Genomic DNA, 26,119 nt, shown 5'->3' with positions numbered 1-26,119 from the left:
CCAGTCTCATGCTCTAGTAAAAGCACGGTCGCAACGACTTGCTTACCTGAAGAAGCAGCGAGGGTGACTCCTCTTATTGCAATCTCTCGATTGGAAACGAAATGGAAGATATCGGAATAGCTGCCTCCTTCCCCATCCTTCTTTTCCTCCATGTCTGTTGGCGAACGTGCAGCTGGGAAAAATGCAAATCGACCCGAGGGACGTATTGCCCGCAGATCGTATTCCGCCCTTCTCAAATTTGAAATGTTGGGGAGGATTTGGTCCCTGCGATAAAGTGGAACCTCTCTATTTAAACTCATGGTTGAGGAAAAATCGGAAGCGTGATAGATAATACTTGATGTCTTCTCAAGAAAATAATCCGGTAAAGGATTAATCATGATTCGGAGATACGTTACGACATATCAAAGATTCCTTTCTAGATCGGCATAGTTATATCGTTGTACCACTTTGACGTAGCCATATCGGGTTTTGCGCTTCGAGAATTAGCCCAATTCCCGAGCGAGTCGCATTCCTTTGGATTTCCAGCTCCAGCATCAGCGAAATTTCATTGTTACGCCGCGCCGAGTTAGCAGGAGCCAGATTTGGCATACAAAGCGGCTAATCCCAGACGTTGAATGCGAGTCGTGAGTTCGCCGTGCGCGTCGATGCGACTAATAACTTTGTCCAGTCGGCTACCAGTCCCTAGAAAGCGGGATTAAACTCGGATTTTGAATTATATCGCAGAGACGTAAGCGGCCGGCTGCGCAAATGAGAGAAAGCGGGGTACCGGACGCGTTTTCCACGCTGCTTTGGAACAATGAGCCGCGAAAAAGTAATGAAACACTCCCAACGCGACTGCCCCGGTGTTCCAGAGCTAAAGCAGCATTATCTTTTTCGTGAGAGGACAGGAAACGACCCCCTCGTGGACGACTATTCTTTTCAGCAACACGAGAGTCCGGGACTCTTCTTTAGGATTTATCGCGGAAGGAAGAGCTGCCGGGAATTATGAAAACTTGACTGGCTAGCGGCAAAGGATTCTCCGGGTTGCGCCGCTGTTTTGGAAAAATTTATCGCGCACCGCGTTTCTCGCGCTTAACTAGAATCTGCAATAATCAATTTCTTGATATTATCACAAAATGTGTAATTTTTATTATAATTTTTATTATAATTTTAGAATATTTTCTTCAAATAATAAAATGATTACATCGAGAAGTGTAGATGCGATGCAAAATAGATTCAGAGCTTGTCGACGTCCTAGAATGTTTGATAACCAAGCGCGAGATAGAAGACACGCCTGTGCGTTTTCCATACATGCTCGGTAGAGCGTGTGCGTGTTTTCTCGTGGAGTGCACAAGGGCGAATTCAATAACGCGGACGGAAAATGGAGAAGAGTCTTTCGAGACTCTCGGTTTTGAAAAGAATTTCGTGCATACAATAAATAATATGACGCAGCAACGCAATACCTTTAGATAGGACAACTGACCAAAAAAGCAGAGGTAGTTCTGTCGCGAGAGACCACTTCGACTTAAAAAAGAGAGGCAATGATATAACTTTTATGAGCGAAAAATTGCTTGACATTTCTCGACGAACAACCACTGTTTCTACGATGTCGTGAACAGAATTCTGCAGAATCGTGCAAACGTTCTAATTTAAACCCGCTTGATTTTCCTAGCTTGAAGTTGAAACGACAAATTTTCGGAGTTTGTCGAGCTAGAAAACACGAGCAGGACTAAGCAGGTCATTAGGTCGAACGGATGCTATCGCATTGGAGTATGTTAATGTATATTTTCATATGTATTATATAGCTTAAAAAAAGGAAGACATATACTCAGAGATTATAGACTATATTATTCAACGTTTGAGGATTATGCGAGACATAATCCTAAAAAAAATATTTGATTTTACATTGAGATATTCATATTTTCTGATAAAAATAAAAATATACAAGCGTGTTGTTTACTGTATTTTTGTTTGCGAACAATTGCGACTTCGGACAATGTGTTAGTGCCGTGCAGATTTTTATACGATAATCCCCCTGGCCGCGTAATTTTCGACGAACCGACTTTGACATGGTTATGACTCTACTCTGTACGATCACTATAATTATACGACGTCGTGGCGGCTATTAATGGCTATCTTATTGCCGCATCTAATTGCACCTGCGGACTGCCGCAGGCAGTTTTCGTGGGTCTTCTCCAAGAAAAGAGTTGAACAACTCGCATTTGCGCGTAAAATGATTGAGTAGCCTCGAGTTTGTGAACTTCATTTTTACCTTCGCCCCAAAAATGTATCTATTTACTACAAATTATTTTTATGCGCGACCGCCACAAACTTCTTTCCAATATTCTGTTGGAATTTTCACGAATTTGCACACTATATATAATTACCGGATTCCTCCAAAAAATTATTGTAAAAAAGATTCTAATCGAGGATTCTCTCTTTTATATGTACAGGCGAACTGTTCGTAACAACCGTTGCATCTTTTGTAAAATAGGAATTTCAATCTCTGTAGTTGTGAAAATTCTCACTACATCAAATATATTGTGTACGGTTACGTATTTTTTCGAGATGAAGAACTAAACTTGAACAGCTTTCTCGTGTTGATTTCTCTAAACTTTTTCCACGAAATGCACGATTTACAATTCTCATTCTTAAAAAGAATAAAGAAACAAGAAGTAAAAAAGAATTCAGAATAAATCGAAGGTTTTAACGGCAAATGGGTCTAGATGGTACTATCTTTTCTTTCTGTATTTCAGTAATAAAAAAAATGCACTCAATCAATATGATCAGAAATATTCGTGTATATCTGATACTAAAAAAATTACCGTAAAAACAATTTCGTAGCTAAGCTGATAATAATAGAGCTAAATCTTAAGCTTAATCCTAAAGTATTAAAAGATAATAGAAAAAGATTTCTAATCTGCAACCTTCCTCTCCCAGTAGATCCCTCATCTTTCGCAGTGTTTCTTTCTTATATACAGCTTATATATTTTTCGAGAAAATCCACACAGAAAGAGAAAGAGAAAGAGAAAGAGAGAGAGAGAGAGAGAGAGAGAGAGAGAGAGAGAGAGAGAAATGGTGGGACATGGATAAGAAATAGGGTGGCAAAAGATATTAAGCTTCCGACGTTCGATCGCATTTCAGATTGCGCAAGGCTCGAATTCCACACGGGATTGAATGGGATCCCATTCACTATACTGCCGTATAGAAGCGAGGGAGTTACGGGTATATATATTTCGCCTTTTCCGTTGGCGGTTAATCCGCTTACGCGGAAAAATTTCGATACGCCGCGCTCTTTGAATATATACTTACACAGGTATGTAGTATGTATAAGTGCGTGTGTTTAGATATCCACATGTGTGTATGTATATATATATATATAAGTCGTAATCTCTTTTTCGGCGAGCGGGCAGATCCACGAAGTGGTATAGGTAGATGTACGTATGCAAGTATATGTGTGTGTAGATATACAGAGGCCGATTGTGGTCGCAAACGTCGTAGACGTATTTACTTGCGGCAGGGAAAAGTTGGTTCAACCGAACCGGCTACAAAGGTTTCCCGCTCGGTGCTAGATTCTGGATATATTTGGAGTTCCGGTGCGGATTTGTGGATGGCTTGAATTCACCGCGAGCGAACAGCAGGCAATATGATTGAACATTTACCGAAGAGAAGAGACAAAGGATATGTCAAATTTATTCAAGAATAAATAAATGTACTGAAAAATTAAATTTATTTTTGAAAAAAGGAAAATGTGTGATGAATATATATTTATTCTTAAATAAATTTATATATATATATATATATATATATAGAGACAGAGAGAGAGAGAGGGGGGAGGGGGAAGGAGAAGATATATAGATAAATCTCTCTTTCCTTTTATAAATTTATTTGAAGAAAAATAATTTTTTTCAAATATCATTCGTAACAATAATTTAGCTATCGATGCATTCAACAAGATCCGATCTTTATTAGTATGGAAACAGAAGACAGACATGCACGCTTATAAATTTAGCAATGAAATGAAAGAGCTTTCAAGATAGACGTAAATGGACGTTATTCCCGATACTTACGCCATATTAGATAGCAAGGTATAAATGGACCGAACATTACCGTCAGGATCACGTAATCTTTATGTGGTGAAAAGCGAGCGTTCTGAACGCTGAGCCGCGATCGGCAAAAGCACGATTATATGCGGCGATAAACTAAATCGGCCGGAACACGTGCGAACGTTTTATCAAATTGATTCACGGCCTAGTAATGTCAGTGATCGGCGATAGGCGCTTGTGTTCCGGGAATGATTGTATGTGAAAATCACTATGTTGTTCATCGCGCGCGCCACTCGACGATATATGCGTTGAAAGGCGCTTGGAGAACCGTTAAGTGCCGCAAAATATTCCGCGACCAACTGATAACTCGTGATGACAATAAAAAATAAAAGAGATTTAAGGGAGGAGGAAACAAATCTTTGCATATAAAAATATTTGATCCAATTTGACTGATTAATGTTCCGGTTTCTGGCTATTAAAAATTTGAGATATTTCACTATATTGTCTCCTGTTCATCGCACAATTAACAGAGAAAATAAACATAAACAGGGAAAAAATGCAATGGAGAGTAATTCGAACCAAAGTTTGTGCAACGTTTATTAGAAAGTTTTATAATAAATCTTGATAAAATTTTCATCACTTTTTCAGCATAATTAAAAACGTTACAAATTTTTCTTGCAGCTACATAAAATTTTATTATAAAAATCAAAAATCTTTTGAGAAAAAAGCAATTACAAGGAGGTACAAGAAACATCCGGTCACGGGACGATAATTGAGTGAGCACAATCGCGGCGGTCTTTTCGCGACAACGAATGCACTGTCCTGTATATGTGAGTGATCGTGTGCGCGAGGAATTGGCGGTATTCTCCACGCGTCAGCGAGACGGCAAGCACAACGTCATAACCGGCTTAAAATCGCCGGTTGAACACAAAGGCAACGCACGACAATGATGCCGGCGCAGTTCAGCACCGCTGACATCAAGCTGACAATACCCGGATTATCTTCGGCACGACAAAGCCGCCTCGTAAAGCCAACCGGACAGGTCAGGCATGCGTCCGCTCGATCGCCAGTACGAGTAGCGTAGTCATCGGCACGTGTACGATAACGCGGTAATTTCATTCCCATTTGCCGGAACAAGTAAACGCAAGAGTGGCGTCGTTATTATGTTCTAATTTCTTCCCGAAAAAGAGGAAGGATTGTAGAGAGCGGCTCTTTCTACGATCCGCACAGTATTGTATTCGTATTACGGATATAAAAGGTCTTTAATTGAAAGATTTGATCAAGATTGCTTGTGTACTCCTGTCTTTTTGTATCGAGTTGTTTCTTTGGCTTTATTTCCAAAGAACAAACGTCTAAATGATACATGAAAAGCGGAACGTAACTTAATCTTATAGTATAAAATATAATCTTCGAGAGAAGTGCATTATTGGAATAATGCAAATCATGTCAGCAATAATGAAAGATGTGTTAGAATAGACAACGTCCATAGAAGACATTATCTCGATCGCTTGTACTTCCGCAACATTTTTGTACAAAGGCGACACACGAAAAGGCTATGACTTTCATTTGCATGATTTATTAGTGAATATCGATTGTAAATCCGCTGAGATAGTAAAGAGAATTGTCCGACGATATTATTCATATTCCTATTATTTAGACGCTAGCCAAAGAGACAGCTTCCCTATTGATTGTAAGTAGGACGATGGCAAGAAGAATGCGTGCTATCACGTTCGTTTTAATCAGGGAAACTTCTGAGTCGAGTGGCGTGCTGATGCACACGATATCGTAACACAGCACACGATATCGCTTTGAATTTTGGGTATATCGCCTTCCTGCAGTATTGCTGCTTTGTGAACGATAAAATAATAACTACCAATTTGTCCGATGATCGAGATAGCATTTCGTATGCCATTCGTGCTACCTTTTTTTCCATATATCATGTTCATTTCGCATTTTTGAATATTGCAACATTTGAATACCCAATTCTTTGCTGTACGAATTTCTCTTTAGAGAATTATTATTTTAAAAAATTATATTAACAAACTTATAGAAACAAACTTATAGAAAAATCTTTATCAAAATTAGAATCTGCTTTCTCGTTTTTATAATCAACTTTATAAATAATATCTAATTTTCATTTTTCTGATATTGCAACGTTTGGATATTCAATTTTTTGCTACACAAATTTCTTTTTACAGAATTATTTTTCAAAATTACATTGATAAAAAAAAACGTTTATAAATTTTTATCAAAATTAGAATTATCAACTTTCTTCTTTTATAATAATCGACTTCAGTATCTAATTTATTATTTCAAAAACGATTTAAAGGAATTATTGTAAAGAGTTATTCAATAAATATGAAATATGAAATAGAGTAAAATGCTAACAGTAACAGTAAATAAAATACAAAAAATTTATTAAGGTTTTCGATTAAGCAGCTACGGGAATTAATTCGACCAAAGTCTTCGTCGCTCTCATGTCTTGGCTCTTAGTGCTTTTTTCTTGACGTGTACGTTTGCCGACTAACAATGAGAATTGGTCTGAGAGTTCTTCACAGTTCCTCGTCTGGATGCATCTCATGTAAGTGCAAGTTTCCATGCACATGCCAGATCGGACAAGGACTTTCAGTAACGTCGACACGATTTTCGTGATTCAGACAAGTCGTCGTCTCGAAAATCAGCTTATATTTCGAGAGTACTTATTGTTCGAATCTGAAATAGAGAGAGTTCCTCCAGTAACTCATTCGCTCCAAGCATTTAATTTCCATCCTATCACAGAATCCGCTGTATCTGTATACAAAGAAAATAATTACAAGAAAAATAATTACTGCTACAATCGAAAGTTCAATAAACGCTATACACACACATTTCAAGATATTTCGAAAATAGGTCCATAGAAATCGTAAAAACCTTACAAACTGTTCAACAAACAGATTTCAGAATTGATGGGAAACAGGGAAGATCTTTTACGACTTTCGAGTAGAAATTCAAGAATTCGTTCCGACTGTAGCTATATCTAGGTACGGTAGCAGAAGCAATTACCAGAAGATTACTGCAATTGCGAGTGAACGGCGCACCTATACTTCCGAGGACATTGATATTCAACTAGGAACACGCCGCTGTAATTTCCCGTGGCTATCTCCGTTCGCCACTTCTTAGACGATTTCCTTTGCTTTACTTTCCCTTTGATTTAGTTCCACTGTTCGAATTTCATAGTTGATAATTAGCAGTAACCAATAATCAAAGAGAGAGGAATAATGCATAATGAATGGAAAATAGTATCGTAACAGATTGATCATTATTTTTCGTCAGTTTGCAACAGAAATAAATTAATTTTATGCAAATGTCACTAATTGTTCCATTTATTTGATTGATGTATGTTTCGATGAATACAGAATAAGCAATTAGCGAGATAAAATTGATTTTATTATTATTAATATTTGCAATAAAAAATTAAACATTAAAAATTTTGCGTAATGGTAAAAGATATTAATAATAGGGATTTTGCAATATCGTTTATCCAGATAAAGTGAACGCTAAGGTCAGGTTATCTTCTTCTGACAACTAATTAAGAAAAGGATAAAGTGATTTTAGCGTTCACCGTATGGATTCACGTTATTGCAAAAACTCCTTATTAAATATAAGAGTTTTCATGCAAATATTCACGTTATTAGATACTTTCAGAAATTTCATTATTTATTCTTGATCGTGACGGAATTTTACTCCTTTACTGTGTATTGTATATAAAGGAATAAAATTTTTAATATATTCTAATAAAGAAGAATAAAACGTTTACTGATTTCTTATCATCAAGAAGCGGTTTATAATATTTTTCTCGTAAACGATGTTGACTATCAAGAATAGGAGTTTCACACAAATCGATATGCAATCGACCTTTTGAGTGTAAATCACGACAAAACATTTTGCTGACAAGGAAACACGGTACGCGCAAGTATCGTTTGTATACGAGTCGCCTCATCTGCGATAAAAATGTATTAGAGAATCTTATATTCAAGACCAAACCTTTCTCAGCGAAGATAAAGCTGAGCACAATGCTTCCTGGTACGTGCCTGATCTGCATGCCGAGCAGAATAACGTGCCACCCTCGATTGTATGTCACCTACTGTTACCTGCTGTTTCAAAATCCACTTTCCCCTTAAACAAACCCAATCACTGTGTTATCTAATACAGAATACATTTAACAGGAGTTACAAAAGACTATGGTTCATATACACGTATCTGATAGTATCGCTATTTTTGACCGATCAAATAACAATTGTGACGTAATCATTTTTTATTTGTTTCAAAAATCTAAGAATAGAAGACACGAAAATAACATTATAATTCGCATATACTTTTCGTCTGATTCGCGTGATGGATAACAGGCCGAATAAGCCTCTTGGTGGTTTAAGCCATCGTTTAGTTGAACCTCAGTGTTCTTCCTTGATACATCGTCCTCTTGGTAAACCGAAGACGCTACGAAACACGATCGTGAAACACTGTTACGTAGTACGTTATGTGAGGGAAAGACTGCCCGGGCGACGGTAGCAATGACACACGACTGCTCGTAAAACATCGCAGGAAAGCGCCTTAAGGTACCGGACGTAGATACACGTACGCGGTTTATGCTCCAGATTCCAGCCTCGTCTGGCCACAGCTCGGTTATCTGCAGCTCGCGTTGCGAGCTAAAACCCTCTGTGTTTTCCGTCGCTGCAAAAATCCAGCGATCACACGGTTTCAGAGCAGTGCGAAAATGTATCACCGATAAATTCTCGTGAATTTAAGTCGCTTTCTTTTTTAAGAAGCTTACCTATATACGGTCTTTTCCTATTTTTGCATAGAAAATATTAACAAAGAAGACTACAAATTATATCATGTAATTTCTTTCGTTATATCGATGCTATTTAAATTTGTTTCCTTTTTGTTTCGCAATGTTTATTTTCTCATTATTAATCAGAAGAAAGTTTATAACTACATATTTTGAAAAAAGTGTGCAGATAGGGAGATACAATATAAAATATAAATACTATATTGCTCACTATAAATTACTGACTGCACAAATTAATAATATATTAAAACAAATTGAAATATGCTAATTGTTTTGTACTCGCCCACAAGTTGAACCTAAATAAGATTAATTATAACTATGTCTATTAATATTATTCAGCTTAAACAAAAAGTTACTTTTGTTTTTCATGAGATTATTTTCCATTATATATGATTAATTATCTTAATTTGCATGATATTAATTTTTTTCATATTTGTAGAAAAATATATTACAATCTTATTTTAGATTTATAAGTCTATATTTTTATAATCTTACTTCAATTTATTGTAAATCTCAACATATCGTGAATTAGTGAAATCATGTTTATATTATCCCACGAATGAGTTCATAAAAATTTTCAACCGTATTAAACACAAACAAAGCAATATCTGATCATTTTATAATCAAACGTCATCAAATGTTGGAAGAGCGTGATATCCCTAGCGATATAGATGTTATCATTTTATGCAAAGCTGAGGCTCAGGACCGAATGTAGTTTCAACTTCGAAATAGAATTTCATGAAGTTTCAAGCGATCACGGGCGAACATCATTTCCTGTCCCGAGCTTTCTCAGCAACGATTCTACGGTCGATGATGGACTTTTGTTCGCGTGATTTCGGCCCGTAAAGGTGAACGTTTTCCTTTCGCGCATTGAACTTAAAATTTCACGAGGCACGTGACGCTGAAAAGAGCACCGAGATCGTTACTTCTAATTCTTAGAAAGCAACGACGCTTGAATTTTGCGAAAATTAGATTATAAAATATTTTGTGTAAATATTTTCTCAAATTAATAATTTTTAATTTTTTCAGCAATATACACATATTTCACTTCTCATTATATAATAATCTTTTTTGTTTAAAGATATAACTATATAAAAATATCGCACGTATATATAATATATATATATATATATCATTCTATTTCAGTTACTATTAAAAAAATGTTTTGTCCTACATTTATCTTTATAATTAAACACTTTTATAATTATAATTATATTTTATAAAATATAGAAATACATTTCTAAAGAAAAAAATAATCGAAATATAGTTACAATAAATTTTCATTAAATTAATGACAGGATACGCGATTATAAACACTATCATAAAAAAGGTAAGCGTCATTGAAAGAAAACAATACAATGAAGTTACACCACTTCATCGTCATATTTAGAACACTGCAACTTTGTTATCTGCCGGTTAACTTGCGACTTTATGGCAAACACCATCATCACGGTCCACGAAACTTTCAGAGTGTTGTTCCTAAAGTCGATTCCGACATTACCTCCGGCTTCGTATACGTTTCACAAAAATTGCAAATTATTGCCACCGCAGGCGCCGCACAGGTGAAGAAAAGAGCAAGAAGGAAAAGAGGTCTCGGAAAATCCAGTTCGTTTTTATCACCCTGTCAGGCTCTTAAGCAGAACTGATGCGAGGAACGACATTTTCGTTAGCGACCAAAAGTAGAGTTGATTTCGTCGTTGAGCAATGTCAGGATAAATCATTAAGTTTGGTTTTCTTATTTTAGATAAAAGATTTGTTATTTCTTCTGCTTCACTTACACTTTTAATTTGCATTTCAATGTAGTATTTGTATTGCTCTTTGTTTAAAAATATTTAAAAAAAAATTTACTTTACTCTCGAGGCGATTGCGTCAGAATATCGAATTTATCATTTTTAAAATGCATCCAATTGAAGATAGAACATACATAACAATCAAAGAAAAACAGAAAATACAGCGAAGAATTTATTTCAAAATACGTTCTAATTACTAATGGAGATAAGCTACGGAGTGCAAAAAAATGTCACGCACAATAACAGAAGACGGCAGACGATAAAGATTTAATTTAATTTAAAACAAAAACTCTCTCTCTCTCTCTCTCTCTCTCTCTTTCTTTCTCGATGCAGGATAACGTCCTTTCTGTTTCGAAGATAAACCGGTCAACCTTTATCTCCTGCTCCTTAGTTCCAAAGTGCGAACCGGTCCTTCCATTACTTTCTTTTTCCGCTGTCAGTGGATTCCTAGGACTTGATAAAGTTCTAGATACTTTCTTTTTCTTACAGAGACCACCTCGTTCCACGATTACTCGCAGCGGCTGGAGATCGCTCCTTCAATTTTGTCAGAAAGTCTTGAATCTCTGCTGGCAACCCAGATTTAATCAACGTTCTGTCCTCCAGCTCGTATAAATTTTCTAATGACATCGAAGAGTTTGAGTTTCTCATCGGAAGTGACAGACTGCCGACGCATAATTACAATGAGATGCTTCTCTTTAAACTTCGATATCTCGTGAACAATGAATAATTTTGTAAAAATTTAATGACATAGCTCGTATTGACAAATTGTATGGAATGATGAATTTTATTGTAAAATCATGTACAATGCAAAAGAATAGTGCTATGGATGGGGAACCGGCAGATGTAATCGCAATTTATTAGCCTCGCGCGAAACATGTGTCAAAAAAGAAGCCTGCGATTACAGGGATTGCGCTACAAATGGTCGCAAATACGATTTATTAAGCCGGACAAAGAGTCCCGAGGAAAAAAACACGCATAAACAGCGGTTACGCTTTAAGCGACTGTGTCGCAATGTTGCGATAAAAAGTACCGCTTACAGCAGCGTTTGAAAAATTTAATGCAAATGGAGTTGCGCTTTATTGCGTCGGGCGAGACAGAAACCGCCTAAATTTTTCGAAACTGTGGCAATCTACGTTTCCTAGACAAAGAATAGCATTGGTCGAGATATAAAAGTAATTGCTGTTTAATCGCTCCGCGGAAAATGCGTAAAGAACCTCATGAAAAACAAGATATCATTTCACAACATAGACATAGAACAGCGGACGGTGATGACCACGAGGAATGTTCATGAAACACAAAACTCACGGGACGCGTGTCTGTTACGATGTCACATTTTTATTTTACCAATAAATTTGCTATCCTTTTATATTTTTGTTGCTGCATCAAATTCGTATTATTTCAATATTAATAATGCGAATATTTGAAACTATAAATATTTACTCGATTTTTTAATACCTTTTTAAAGTGCTGTGATATGAAAAAATAATAAAATCACTTTTTGTTATGGATGTTAACATATATTTAAGCTTAACATATATTACATATACAAACGTAATTTTTGATGTTTGATATCGAAAAAGATTCTATCGAAGACAAACATTCCCTAATCCGCAATATTTTGTCTCTAATTCAACACTTACACTTTTCGAAACAAATTCTATTGGTTTCACAATATATTACCTAATGAATTTTTTCTATCGTTTGTATTGAACACAAAGCTGTGCTAAGAATTCACTTAGCACTTTGCGAAAGTCAATACTTTTTATACTTGAACTGCGATATATATTTATAATATGGTGACTATAGAGCGATCTGAATCAATACAAATGTCTTGAATCGAGAGTGCTAAACGTTCTCGCTCGACTGCATTTTCCACTGTTAAGCTTCTCAGGGCGATAGATCGAAGAGAAGTCTAAAGTGCTTCACCGTCGCAAAAAGCGCCATTGGCGCGACGTTATCGCGTAGGGACCACCTAGTTTTTATTCCTCTCCATTACACGAGGACCTTCCTGAATGGGCCACGAGAGAGGACGCACGATGGGTCATTATGCATTCATGAAGATTATATGCAGTTCAGGCACGTTGCACGTGGGAAATTGGGCCGAGATTGTCCTTATCGTCATAAATCACGTGTGATATCATCGACTTTTCATTCTCAATCACTGTTGATCGTGAAATCTTTCAAATCATCAGATTTCTTACTTCGGCAGAAATTTTTTTTTTTCAATATCCATAAGCACTCAAAGATAAATTAATTATACATATAATATAAATGTATGTTCTTGAAATTTTTAATCAATATATAAAGCTATAATAATAATAAAGATCATATGCTGCTGCAATATAAGTAGTGCGGCGTTTTGTCGCTGCAAGATTTGCGATCAATATTTTGCTGTGAATTGAGTTTCGCGAAGACGAGTACTAACGAAAATGGCTATAGAGTAAAAAGAAGCAAGGATAACGTAACGACCGCTTTGCGTGCTTGCAATAATCAACACGAGGCGAGCCGAATAAGAGCGTGGTCGAAGAAAAGAGGGTAATGAGTTAGGATTGGGGATGAAATTAAAAAGAGAAAAACCATCGGAGTTTAGCGTGATTCTTTATTGCGCTTGCCTTTGATACTACGAGATTGAAATCATGCCAACAGAAAGAGTATCTGAAGAGATATCTGAAAGATCTATCTATGAATTACTGTCTACTATGAAATAACAAACGAGTAAAAGTTAGTCCAATACAAATACAAGATTAAATTCATCACTGTCGAATTCGATTGGCGACCATAATATAATTTTACGATTTACGACGCAAAAACAATGTGATTAGAATTGAAAACGTGTCATTTCTATTGAGAAACTTTAATATCTACGTATATATATTATATACGGTAGCAGATACATCTATCAACCGGAAACTGGAAACAATCTTTATCCTTATCGCCTTGAAATCTCGACGAAAGGTAATGAATCAGGATTCCTCGCATTTTAATAACCTCGACAGCACCGCCATCATATTTCACTTGCGTACGCGCCTAAGTCATTGCGCTACCCGCAAAACGTCACGCGAACCGCCGGGACGAACCGTAATTTTCATCAGCTGCGGTAAGTGGTCCGAGCAATAATCACGTGAGAACGCAATTTTACGGTCCGTCATACTGGCAAGGCTTGCAGTTAAATTTCTATTGCTCTAGCCGCTCCGTCCCGACGGCCGCAGAATCATTATTTCGACGCATCAGTTAATTTTACGGTATGACCGAAATGTATCTGATCAAAGAAGACGCGTCGCGTCGTCACTTACGGCAATGCGAAATTGTTTGCGGTAATGCACAGTCACACATTACCGTCAAATACATCATCGCTGCAAGTTGAACTTTATAATCTCAACATTCAAGTCTCGATTACGTAAAGTTTTCAAAAGTACCAGAAAAAAAAGATATAATATGCGCAGATGTTCCTACTTTATAATATGCTATAACATACGCTTCTTTTATGAAAGAAAAGCAACAATATATTCCATACTAAAATAAAATATATAGATATCTATAGATTCCATTCAAATTACATATGTATAAATATAGGAATTATTATAATATTGATATACTTATAAAAATATTTATTATATGTTGTAATCTATGTTCATTAAATGATTATCATTCAACCAACATTTTCTCATCCAATTCATCATTTTTCTTGGAAAAAACACATTCATCAAACGGTACGTCCACATTTTGTGCTTTCGGCGTGTAACATTTCTTGTCTAAACATATCTGAATTTCCTGTAAGGTTTTGTTCTTGGTTTCAGGAAGAATGAAGTATAAGACACTGCTTCCGATCAACGTCGCAATGCCGTAAACGGCGAATGTACCTTCAAGCTGCATAAATTCCATCATAAGCGGCATCGTCTTGATTACTATAAACATGCACATGTAATTGAAGCTGGATGCTAATCCGGAACCAAATTCACAATACTTTCTCGAAAATAATTCACCGCAAAGCATCCAGGGTAGAGTAGTCAATCCCAATGACACCAAAATGATATAAGTAACGATTAAAATTACGAAACTCCAAGGTTTTCCAATGTCAAATGTCAAGCACACACTTAAAGATAACATTATGATAGCACAGCCATAACAAGATATAAACGTCACAGTGCGCCTGCGGCATGTTTTCAGAAGAACACACATGAGAATAGCAAATATCAGACGAATTGTGTCGATGATAAGCATTACCCCATAGGGCGAGTGCGAGACACTTACCAACATCCCGATGCAGTAAAAAATCATTACGTTAGAACCTGAAAACTGCATGATAAAGAAGTACAGACAGATTATGCTGAGAGGTTTCAGGAAATATCGCGAGGTCCACATCTTTTTTTGTGATTGCAATAACGATCGTTTCTTGATTTTCTTTCCTGATATTTCCGCGAGTCTAATGGTTTCCAGGAGGGAGAATTCCTCAAGTGATTCTTTGCCACGAAGGTATATCCAGGAGCGTTTCGCCTCCTCAAATTTGCCTTTACGAAGTAGCCACAATGGACTCTCTTGCGAGTAGACAGAGACTATCCAACAGATTACAGGTAACACGCCACAGATATACGCGGTGGTTCGCCAATGCAGCCAAGTTCCCATCGCGTGACACGCCAATATACCGACCGAAAGGGTCAAGTTGCCTGCCCCCAGTAGCAGAGGGTCGCTTGTTTCACTCACGTAGATCGAATATATGGGCGCCAAGACCCCGACACAGTATCCAGAGAGAAAACTGCCTGCTATTAAAACTTCTATGCTGTTGGCGAAACCGATAATCAACCAACCTATAAGATAGACAGGAAATATTAGCATCACCGATGTCTTTCTGCCAAGTTTTTCCGCCATAAATCCACCGGTACAACATCCTGGAACTATTGGTAGAAGTGTAGATGCTGCGATCCATGACTCTTGATCGATACTAAGCACTCCGAAATGATCCGCATCCACAGATTCGAATAAAGATTTGATGTTATTGGTCGAAATTGTCTTCAATTGCGGAAGAAGTATCGCGCTGTAGCCAAACGACATACCGGTTACGCAGATTCCGATCAATTGTCCCGAAATTGTTAACAGTTGTCTGAGATACAGCCTGAATTTGGTATCTGATATATCATAGTCATTCATCTTCATTACGGTACAATAATATCGCTTATAAAAAAAAGTCAAAGATGTTGATAAAAAAATAACGTAACTATTTATTATTTGTAATATGTATATACACTTATCTACGCTGGAATTTCGTCCGTTATCTCTTCATTTTCCAAATAAATTTCTTCAAATTAAAATTAGCTGAAATGCACGCACTATGAACGTTCGAGACTGTCATTAGTAGAAACGTTGGTAAGATATTACAATTAAATAAAAATTGCTCGATAAATGACTTATATATATGTAAGCGATATTTGTAATTATCTTCATAAAGTTATTAAAAAATATACACTTTAAGTCACAACTGATTATATTTTATCTCTTCTACTCTTTATCGATTAACCACTGTTAATCGTGAAACGGATTAATTTTAACGTACGATAACTTAAATAATAAAATACCGACAAATAAGGATAATCTCTGCAGTTATGCAGTTATACAAACAATATCAATTGTTAAAAAATTGTGTCCACAGGTGTCAAATATCGTAATTAAATAATCATTTGTTAGAAGAAAATCGATTAATTATTCAGTTACGGAGTCCTTGAACCTTTCTGTTCTTACAAAAAAATACAAAATATAAATCTTTCAATTTCATTGTTTTCCTTAAAGAGGGAAACTCTGTGTCAATCATATAATGTTGCATTCTTTTATAAACTAACAAGATGTTTCAAAATAATTTGAATACTATTGAAACTCTTTTCAAAGGCTTTAATGCTCGAAGCTATTCAGATAACCTACCAGTATATTCTCAACAATATTAATAAAAAATGATGGAAAAAAAGAGCAAGATAAACAAGCTATCAAGATGTAATGTTGTATAAAATTCAAAACAATGTTATTTTTTAAACTTATCCGAAAAATGTCGAAAATGCAAATTTAAAATTTACAGTATGCATTAATTATCATAATGTATGTAATAAAATCACACAGCGATAACTTGAATATTAAAAAATAAATAAAAAATAAAACTGAATATATTTTCGCTTATCGATTAAATATGCAATTTTATCGTTTTCTTTTTTTCTTATCACATAGCAATTAAGAATCCGAAATCTATGTGATATTATACAAATCCAATCCTATATCTATATTATTTCACAAAAGTAAATTCGGATATCTCGTGTCGAAATAATTAAGTCAGTCCACCGTTCTACCGTGTAGAAAATTAGACGCACCATATGCGTGACGTACATATGAAAATCAAACTGAAATCTTCATATATCTCTCTCTTCGTGTGCAAAATAATTTTCCCGCAGCGCCTCGGAATACGCTGGTATTTTAACTAGCTGAAAAGGGATTTAAACGATTCAGGATAGCGGCCGCGGGAATTTGAGAGCCGTGAATTTAATACGCACCTTTCGTCGAGCGACAGGGTGTTTCGTATTTTGGACGGTTGCCAAATGCGATTTTCGCGTTATTTATTCTTTCGCGAGTGAGATCCATGGAGGATGAGGGTCGAACTCATATGCATCGATGTGCCACAATGCATCGTGTGCTTGTTTCGATTAAAAACTAACGACTCCGCTAGCAGTAATGCCAAGCGAGAGATATTTAACATGCTTTCGGTGTTTTTATAGATGTAATTAAACGCTATTTTTACCATTCTTGCTGCTAATTTCCATTAATTTTAAGTAATTCTTATTCATACAAAATGTAAATATCATTTTCTCTTCTTTACAAAAATTACATTTATTTACATTTATTACTGTACAATAAAAAACTGCATAGAGCAAAAAAATCTTTTTATATCTTATATAATCTTTGTTATAATCTTTGTATTTTCAACATGTTTTTGTCTTTAACTTGTTAAAAATCTGTGCTAAAAAAATTTTTTAAATTCTATTCGAATGATCTAATTTTCTCCAAAGTGAAGAAAAGAAATTTTCTTCCTATTGACTTCATTTGAGACTTTACCCGTAAGTTTCGCGTATTTCAGAATCGGTCGATAGTTAAAATTCTTACAACGCGAAGGCAATCAGTAAACCAATAGAAATCAAGAGCTTGAACGAGCAAATAGTGAACCTGGCAAATTTCCGCCAATTCTATTACTAAATTTCTAACTCTTTGATATACGGTAAATATTCTGTCGTAATGTACCTGTTCATCTACTTCGACTCACGTCGCGTACGAGTTACGCCTTTTAATATCGACAACTCTCAAAAGTCTCGTTACCCCCGTGAGCTTGCACTTCGATGTCAGAGGAAGAACTTGTTTAACGGCAAATGCTTTTACGAGAGCATCCGCTGAAATCCAAGAAGTTAGTGGGTGCATTTTGATGGACTCGAGAAAGAATGAAAATCAGATAATTTCATGAAAGCAAAGCGTAATAATTGATAAAAACGATGAGAGTCAACGCAAAGTTAGTATAAAATATAACGTAAATTTTCAATCTCGTTTCTTCGTATCTTGAAAACATCATTTTAATATTTCGAGACACAAACATATATGTCGTATTTAAACGTTTCTATGAAATGAACGAGAAATTGCGGAACGATGCAATATCGTCAGCATAATTTCTAGATAGATACAATGTTTACGAAGGCTTCTCCTTAGAGAGCGCCGAAATTTGACGGAAAATTTATAAGCGCAATCTCGGAAGAAATTTCTGAAAGACCTCAGGTAATTCTAAGATTTAATATAAGTTTCACTCGTCATCTCTTTTCAGCCTCGTGTAGAGAGAGACTTATTTAATAGTTGATGCTCTTATGAGAGTGCATGTCGAGTACTAGGAAGCTCAGAGTCGTTGTAGATGAATGTTGACGAACTCTTGAAATAATGCAAGGAAGACTTTTCGAAAACAGGACTTTTCGCAACGGTAAAATCTCTGTGAAGTATTTTATGTTATTATTTACACACGTGCGATTTGTTATTATAATGATACTATTATACATACATATATAATAATATAATAATTATGATATTATATAAGAGTAATGTAATAATATAAGAGTCATTGACCAATGGTCCATATCACGATTCTTTCTATTTAAGATTGTCTTAAGTAGTCTTAAGATGTCATAAACCAGACAACCTTAGCATTTAAGATATTACTTAAGATTGTCTTATAATAAGAATTAATTAAATATCGGCCATTATTAAGTTCTTCTTAATTCACATGAACAGAAAATTTCAATTTAAAATACGAGAGAAAATTTATATAATTTATATAATTTATATGATTTATATAATAATAATATTTTTGCATTTGTTTTGCAAATTTGTGACGCGCATAATTAATTAGAATATTATTTGCTTTTAATTAATTTGAATTATTATCATAAAGAATGTGTTATTTTAACATATATAATATATTTATCTATCATTAGTGAAACATCTGTCCGTTTCGAAACCTTTTGTTCGTATAGCACACTTGACGACTAAAAGCTTCGAGAAAGCCGCTTCATCCCCGTCGAACGCGGATAGGCCAGTTCGCATAGAGAGATTGATGCGTTTTCCGGAGTAGAAAAAACAACTCGCGTGGGATGCATTTGTTCAGGGTTTTAGATGAAGAAAAAAAGCCTCTTCTGTTGGAACAACCGAGAGGAAAGTTTCCACACAAGAGGAATAGTCGGAAGGGAGCAAATGATGAAGATCGCGTAAGCAAGTAGGTAATATAGTATCTCTCCTTAGGAATACTAAGACACAATGTGACAAGTGAAAAAAAGATTTTCAGACCAATTTCAAACATCGTACTTTTGGTAAGTTCTTGCTTGAATGCTTTTTTGGTAACCATGTGATGTGGAAATCTGTAAAAACTAATTAATCAATTAAGGAATACAAACACGGAATTCAACTTTTCGGTCCAGTTGAACTTTGAAAACACAATCGATTTATTATTTAATTGTAAATTCTGATAAATAAATTTAAATCTACAAAAAGTAAATAAAATACAATCCAATGATATAGTAAAAAGATAAAAAAACTCAGTGATAAAGCTTTCACAAGTATGCAAGAATTTTTCAGATTTCTGTACAATCCGGAATAATATAAAAATCTGCACTCAACCTCAAAAATTTGGATTGACGAAATTCTACATTCTCGACGAAAAGTTAATAGAAATGACGTGAGAAAACTGACGTGAAAATGTGAAATAGAATCAAAAAAATATTTAGACTGCATTTGCGGATAATGAGCTTATGAAATTTTTGTTGAAACAAATAATTAAAATTTTTATTACTTGACGATGCAATTGAAATTGTTTTATAAATAGGCAATTCGCACAAAAATATGCTAAACGTACATTTAATTAAAAATGCGCAGTGTTATAAAACTATATATTTTTAACATTTCGTAATATACTTAGCACAAAAATCATGTAGAGAGAACTGTGATTAGAATTTGTTCATAAATGAAATTAAAAGTTAATCTTTTTTGCTCCGTGGGGAAATCAACATTTATATACAAAATATATGTAAAATTAACACAATACACTTGATGTACATAAATACAATTTAACATAGCAGATTGATGCGAGAAAATATTGCTCAACGTAGCAAATCGTTTATTTTTTATGATCCATTTTGAACGTTTCACGTTATCTAAAAACCGATTCACTGAAATTTTTTAAAAGGATTCCGGGTCAATTTAAACAGTTTTGAAAAATGATCGGCTATTGTTCATCGCTTGGACTACCAATCTCTCTCATGCTTCTCTTCGCGGATTCATAACGCGTCCCTCTCTTGCAATAATATCCAATATATTACCGATGTTCAACATGCAAGTCGTGCCAGTGGATGGCGAAATGATTACTTTATGAGTCCCAACGTTCGTTGAAACCTTTTGAGATATGAGCAAAACATTTTCTCGCAATAAGAGATTCGTAACGCAAAACGACACAAAGGATATTTGCATATTTGTGGAAATATACAAATACAAAGGATTCGACTTTAATGACAAGATTGCCATCAACTTGACAAAACGGAAACGTTTTATTATATCTTCTCTCGTATGGGCCAATATCCGTGCATTAGCATAAGATATAATTTAGGAAAAGAAATTACACATAGCGACACGATAACACAAAAAGAAAAGGAAGTTGGAATTATTGAGAGAGGGAGCAAATCTTAGTAAATATATTACATGTGTATTTATCTTTCTCCGTAATATAATTACTTATTTTGTTATACATTCTTAATATATATTTTAAAATCAATAGGTCCAATAAAATTTGAAAAATATATATTTTTCTTTCTTTTTCCATTTACTTTTGTATCAAATAAGGAAAATATTTATCTTATAATGTCGATACAATTCATTTTAAAATTCATTTTAAAATTCTAAAAATTCTAATTTACTTTTTTCTAAAGTGTTTCAAAGATATTGTTTTATTTCAAATCTGTTTTCGGCGACAAGTAGGTATGTCAAATATTTCAACAAACAAAATTTAAGATTAAATATAAAAAGTGAATAATTGATTCATTAATTGATCAATGACAATACGTAATAAATCATAAAGTAGGTACACACATAGATAAAAGATAGAGGCTGAGAGAGAAAGAGAGAGAGAGAGAGAGAGAAATACATCTCTTCCTTTAATTTTATTATCAAATTTGTCAAAATACAATTTAATAAAACAAAATTTATGAAGGTATGGTCACTCTACTTTGTTAATAATTTTATCACTGTATACAGCTGCTTCAAACTCGCTGTCAATCCGAAACTTTTTTTTTCAATATCGTTCGTTTCGCAATGTATTGACGCGTTCGAGAATGAATTATGGAAAATAAAACAAGACAAGAGAAATGCCTGGTCAATATCAGCCGTTACGAACACACACACACACACACACACACACACACACACACACACACACACACACACACACACACACACACACACAAAATGTATTTATTTATTTCATAAACACACCAAATTTAGAAGCAGATTATAATAAAAGTAAAAAGAAATTATGTTATTTTCTAATATTATTAAACGACCCAATATAAAATTTAATTATTGCTTAAACATTTTAAAGCAATAAATTTAAAATTTATAAAAATAAATATTATTACATCTTGTTGCAAGATTTGCATAAATTATACAAAAATATTATGTGACATGAAAAATTAAATATTTTCGATATTTTTTATTTAGGTATATTATGTCTTATATATAATTGAAAATAATATATATTTTTTGTTAATTCCAATAAATTTTCTTAAATCCATTCAGCTTAACAGAAAGGCGATACTTAAAATCAAATGACATCGTTTAATATTTTGTACTGATATCTATATTTAGCATCTATTTTATTTAAACGTCTATTTTATTTAAACGTATGTTATAAGTTTATAAATTTATAAATATAATGCGCGTCAAAATTATAAAACAAATTCTAATAAGATTTTGCTCTAGAAAATTTAAGTAATATATTTTTTAACATTTTCTTACACAATTACCATGTCTTTAATCAAATGAAAATATATAAAATTATTTTTAAAAAAATATGTAAATTCTATATTATAATCATATATATATTCCAATTTTGAATAATAAATTTTGAAAAAAAAAAACAAAACGATCCTGCCAGGATTCGAACCTGGAATCTTCTGATCCGTAGTCAGACGCGTTATCCGTTGCGCCACAGGACCATCGAGGCTTGGTATTGAATATGCACAGCTTTCTTGATTATCTAAATATCTCTATTTCAAATAACAGAATATTTATAAAACTAAATCAAATATGTCATGCGTTTTTTTTATACAAAAAATAATTTTTTTGAAATATTCTATAAAATATTCAAAAGCTATAATCAAAAGCTAATATCACTGAAAATTTAATAATATTTAGTTATTATATTTGAATAATATTATGTTATCCATATAATTAAAAGAGAAATATAATTGAAGAATTTAACTTAAAAATTATTTAGATGATTTACAGTAATGCATCGTATTCTTAAACTCGTTTATAAAATACTTCTTCAACAAATCCGGTATGGTCTAGTGGCTAGGATACCTGGCTTTCACCCAGGAGGCTCGGGTTCGATTCCCGGTACCGGAATCTTTTTTTTTTTTCAAAATTATACAAAATGAAATTTTTAATCAAATATATAGATAATATTAATTTTTGGAAATTTTGCAAAAATTATCATTTTACAATTGATATAATATTCAACATAGTACACGGGTATATAAGATTCTGTGCACGATCAATAAATACGGTCGCGAAGAAGAGTAAATAAGACGCGGTTATTGCTTTTCTCAACGAAAAAACTTTTTCCTATTACAAAAAACACGTCTACTATTCTCCAAGTCTGTCCCAAAACGGTCCCATTAACGCCTCGCCAAACAAGCCGCGTCGAACTGGAAAAAGTTACTCAATTAGAGTTCTGGGTCGTTCCGAAACTTGCTCCATACTCAACCGAAACTCAAATTCTTCCTTCTCCTCATGCACTGCTTTTTGTGCAACCACAAGCACGTACTTCTTCCGAAGTTAAGGGCACCGTGACCACCGTTGGTCGAACTTTTTTCGGCTTTATAAGTCGTATACGTAGCCACGATACAATAAGAAAAAAATATGTAGGTGCGCAAAAAATAAAAAAAGATTCCGAAGATACAATTCCACTTTTCTCTCCATCAAGCATGGAAATATATTTAATTAGTTTATTAATTAGAAGATTTACAATATTACATTAAAATTTAATTTTTTTATTTTCTGACATATCAATATATTATTAATCAAAAAACTTATTTTATAATTTTAAAATAATTTTCGATAAAAAAGAATATTTGGCCCATGAGGGGATCGAACCCGCGACCTTCGCGTTATTAGCACGACGCTCTAACCAACTGAGCTAATGGGCCAACTTGCCTGAAATGTTATCTTACAGGTTCTTAACGTTCTTTCTCAACTTCTTCTACTTTTACATATATATTTTATATATTTTTATGTATAGATTTTCTTAATATAAATAATTTTTAATAATTATTTTCGCTAAGACAGAGTTAGTTTTTAATCACTTTATTTTTAAGAGAATAAGCAATTCGAATTAATTTTTTTTTTTAAATTAATGTGCAAATCAAGTAAAATTAAGATTAGAAATTAATTAAAAGAAATATGTAAATAATATATAAAAATACACAGTATACAGGTATAAAATACAGATTACAAAATATTTACGTAGCATTATAATTTTAATATTTCTTTAACAGTAAAATTAAACTTATTTCAATCTTACTTAAATAATTTATTTAAATCTTTTTAATTTAATACGATAATTTTATTAAAACAATCCAGTGTAAGAAATATTTGTTAAATATTTCTTAAATACCAATTAATCATCTATTCTAGAAGAAGATGTATTCGAAAAAGATATGAGAGAGAGAGAGAGAGAGAGAGAGAGAGAGAGAGAGAGAAACAAGGTAAGATGTAAATATTATGTCGAATGTAATGCACAATAACAATCGATACGAAAATATTGTGCAATAATACACTTAGAAAAAAAGCCTAAAAATAAATATATTTGAGAAATATATTTATTTCATTGAAATAAAATTTTATTCTTAGCAAATAAGCTATTTTATTTTTTTGAAATTAATGAGATATACTCAAATATACATTTCTGTGAAATATGTCTTATTTCACAGAAATATTTCATAGAAATGTATATTTCGTCACAATCAAATCACAATTCGTAAATAATATTTGCTTTGCAACATTTCGACATTTTTCTTTCAATGTAACAAGCATCATTGGATGCTGCCAGATAAAGAAATGGCAAATATTTATCAAAAATCGGAAGAATTTTATTTAAAAGAATAATATTGGCTGGACAATGGAAAAATATAAAAACATTTAAATCATTGTATATCAATTATGCAAGGATTGTTTTTAGGTACTTAAAACTAAATATTTTTTTAAATAAAGCGATTAAGCGTAATATTTTTTAATAATAAAAAGGAGAAATCATTAAATTAGTACAATATCTATATATCACTAATTACAATATCTACATACTGTAACATTAAAAAATATACGTTAATTTCATTCTATTGATCTCTTGGGTATTTTACAGTATTATATAGTTGTGCGTATCTTTTTCTATGATATTTTGGCTCTCCAGCGATACCAAATACAGAGTAATGCTGGCACGACTGATAACTGCTTCAGCTTTTTGTTGCCTTGTACAACCCTAATAATTCTCTCTCTTTCTCTCTCCCTCTTTCTCTTGCAAAAAATATCGTCATGGAGTAAGTCTACAGGCTATCATAAAGTATTAAGCCGCTGCAGGTGTCCTGCATGACCCTACCACAGCGTCAGCAAACTTTTCTTTCTTTTACTTTCATACCTGCGTCCAGCAATCTGCTACCGTCTGGCAGAGCTTCAGAAAGAAGGAAGAATAACGTGTATGAACTTTAACAGCTATGGTTAATAAAGAAACATAGATATATAGGCATGATTATATATTGGTAGACTAATAGCATTCAAAATTCAATAAAAATATTATTAGCTAATAAAATATCCTACATACATATCTTTCTTTGAATTATATTTGTAGTCGTTATTAATAGTCATTAATAGTCATTAATAGAATTACTTCATTAATAGAATTCGTATATCTTCATAAAAATTATTATCTCTTTTTAGTAAGATTCGATTTAAATTCTCAAAATGTTGTTCTCAAAATTATGTATAAATAAAATTTTATTCAAATACAGTGTATATTTTTCTCATACTTTTGTAAAGTTTTTATAGTTATATGTATAGCTACGTTAAGAGAATTACAGAATTAACATAACAATAAGTGTATATATACTTATTATTATTATATATATATATAAGATTTTTAATTGACGGAAATAAATTAAATAAATAAGAATAATAAAATGAAGTAATAAAATTCCGGATAAAAACATACTTTTTCGTCCAAATGCTTATGTCAACACGCGTTAACAATGTAAAGTGCCGAATAACAAACAGTTTAATAACATTTCAAACGAAGTATCCCAGTTGCAATGAAAAAAATACGCGTCACTGTCGCAAAGTTCAAACGAAGTATTTTCATTTGCGTGAGTAAATCGCCATAAAATGGTCAGGCAAAAGCGATCGGACAAACTGACCATGTTTGCCATCGACTCGATGCTTGCAGCATGTCCCAGTTACATCGTAAAACTGTCGTTTTTTGGTTCAATCTCGACTAGCCGAGACTAAATTGAAGCCCGTCGCATATCTCGATTTAACTTATACATATACATACACATACATATGTACATATATATATTATATATCTATATATGTGTGTGTGTGTATGCGCGCGCGCGCGCGCGCGCGCGTGTGTGTGTGTGTGTGTGTGTGTGTGTGTG

The 26,119-nt window shown here is 33.6% G+C and overlaps 2 protein-coding genes and 3 non-coding genes across 5 annotated transcripts in view; 1 reads left to right on the top strand and 4 right to left on the bottom strand.

Moving 5' to 3' along the window:
• The window catches only part of LOC108685497 (mannosyl-oligosaccharide 1,2-alpha-mannosidase IA), a 795,354-nt gene that overhangs the window by 623,536 nt on the left and 145,699 nt on the right, over positions 1–26,119 (bottom strand). The window lies entirely within an intron of this gene.
• LOC108685499 (facilitated trehalose transporter Tret1-2 homolog) lies at positions 14,484–15,902 on the bottom strand. Its single transcript, XM_018190321.1, has 2 exons — positions 14,895–15,902; positions 14,484–14,548 (listed from the first exon to the last, which is right to left on the bottom strand). The coding sequence occupies exons 1-2, from the start codon at positions 15,792–15,794 to the stop codon at positions 14,546–14,548; spliced, it is 903 nt and encodes a 300-aa protein (XP_018045810.1). The 5' UTR covers positions 15,795–15,902; the 3' UTR covers positions 14,484–14,545.
• Positions 22,333–22,405, bottom strand: Trnar-acg. The gene has a single exon. It is a non-coding gene; the product is annotated as a tRNA-Arg (tRNA).
• Trnae-uuc lies at positions 22,746–22,817 on the top strand. The gene has a single exon. It is a non-coding gene; the product is annotated as a tRNA-Glu (tRNA).
• Positions 23,547–23,620, bottom strand: Trnai-aau. Its single transcript has one exon. It is a non-coding gene; the product is annotated as a tRNA-Ile (tRNA).

This window comes from Atta colombica, unplaced genomic scaffold (genome assembly GCF_001594045.1).
Source record: "Atta colombica isolate Treedump-2 unplaced genomic scaffold, Acol1.0 scaffold153, whole genome shotgun sequence".
NCBI classification, from domain to species: Eukaryota; Metazoa; Arthropoda; class Insecta; order Hymenoptera; family Formicidae; genus Atta; species Atta colombica.
This window is presented reverse-complemented; position numbering and strand designations above follow the sequence as displayed.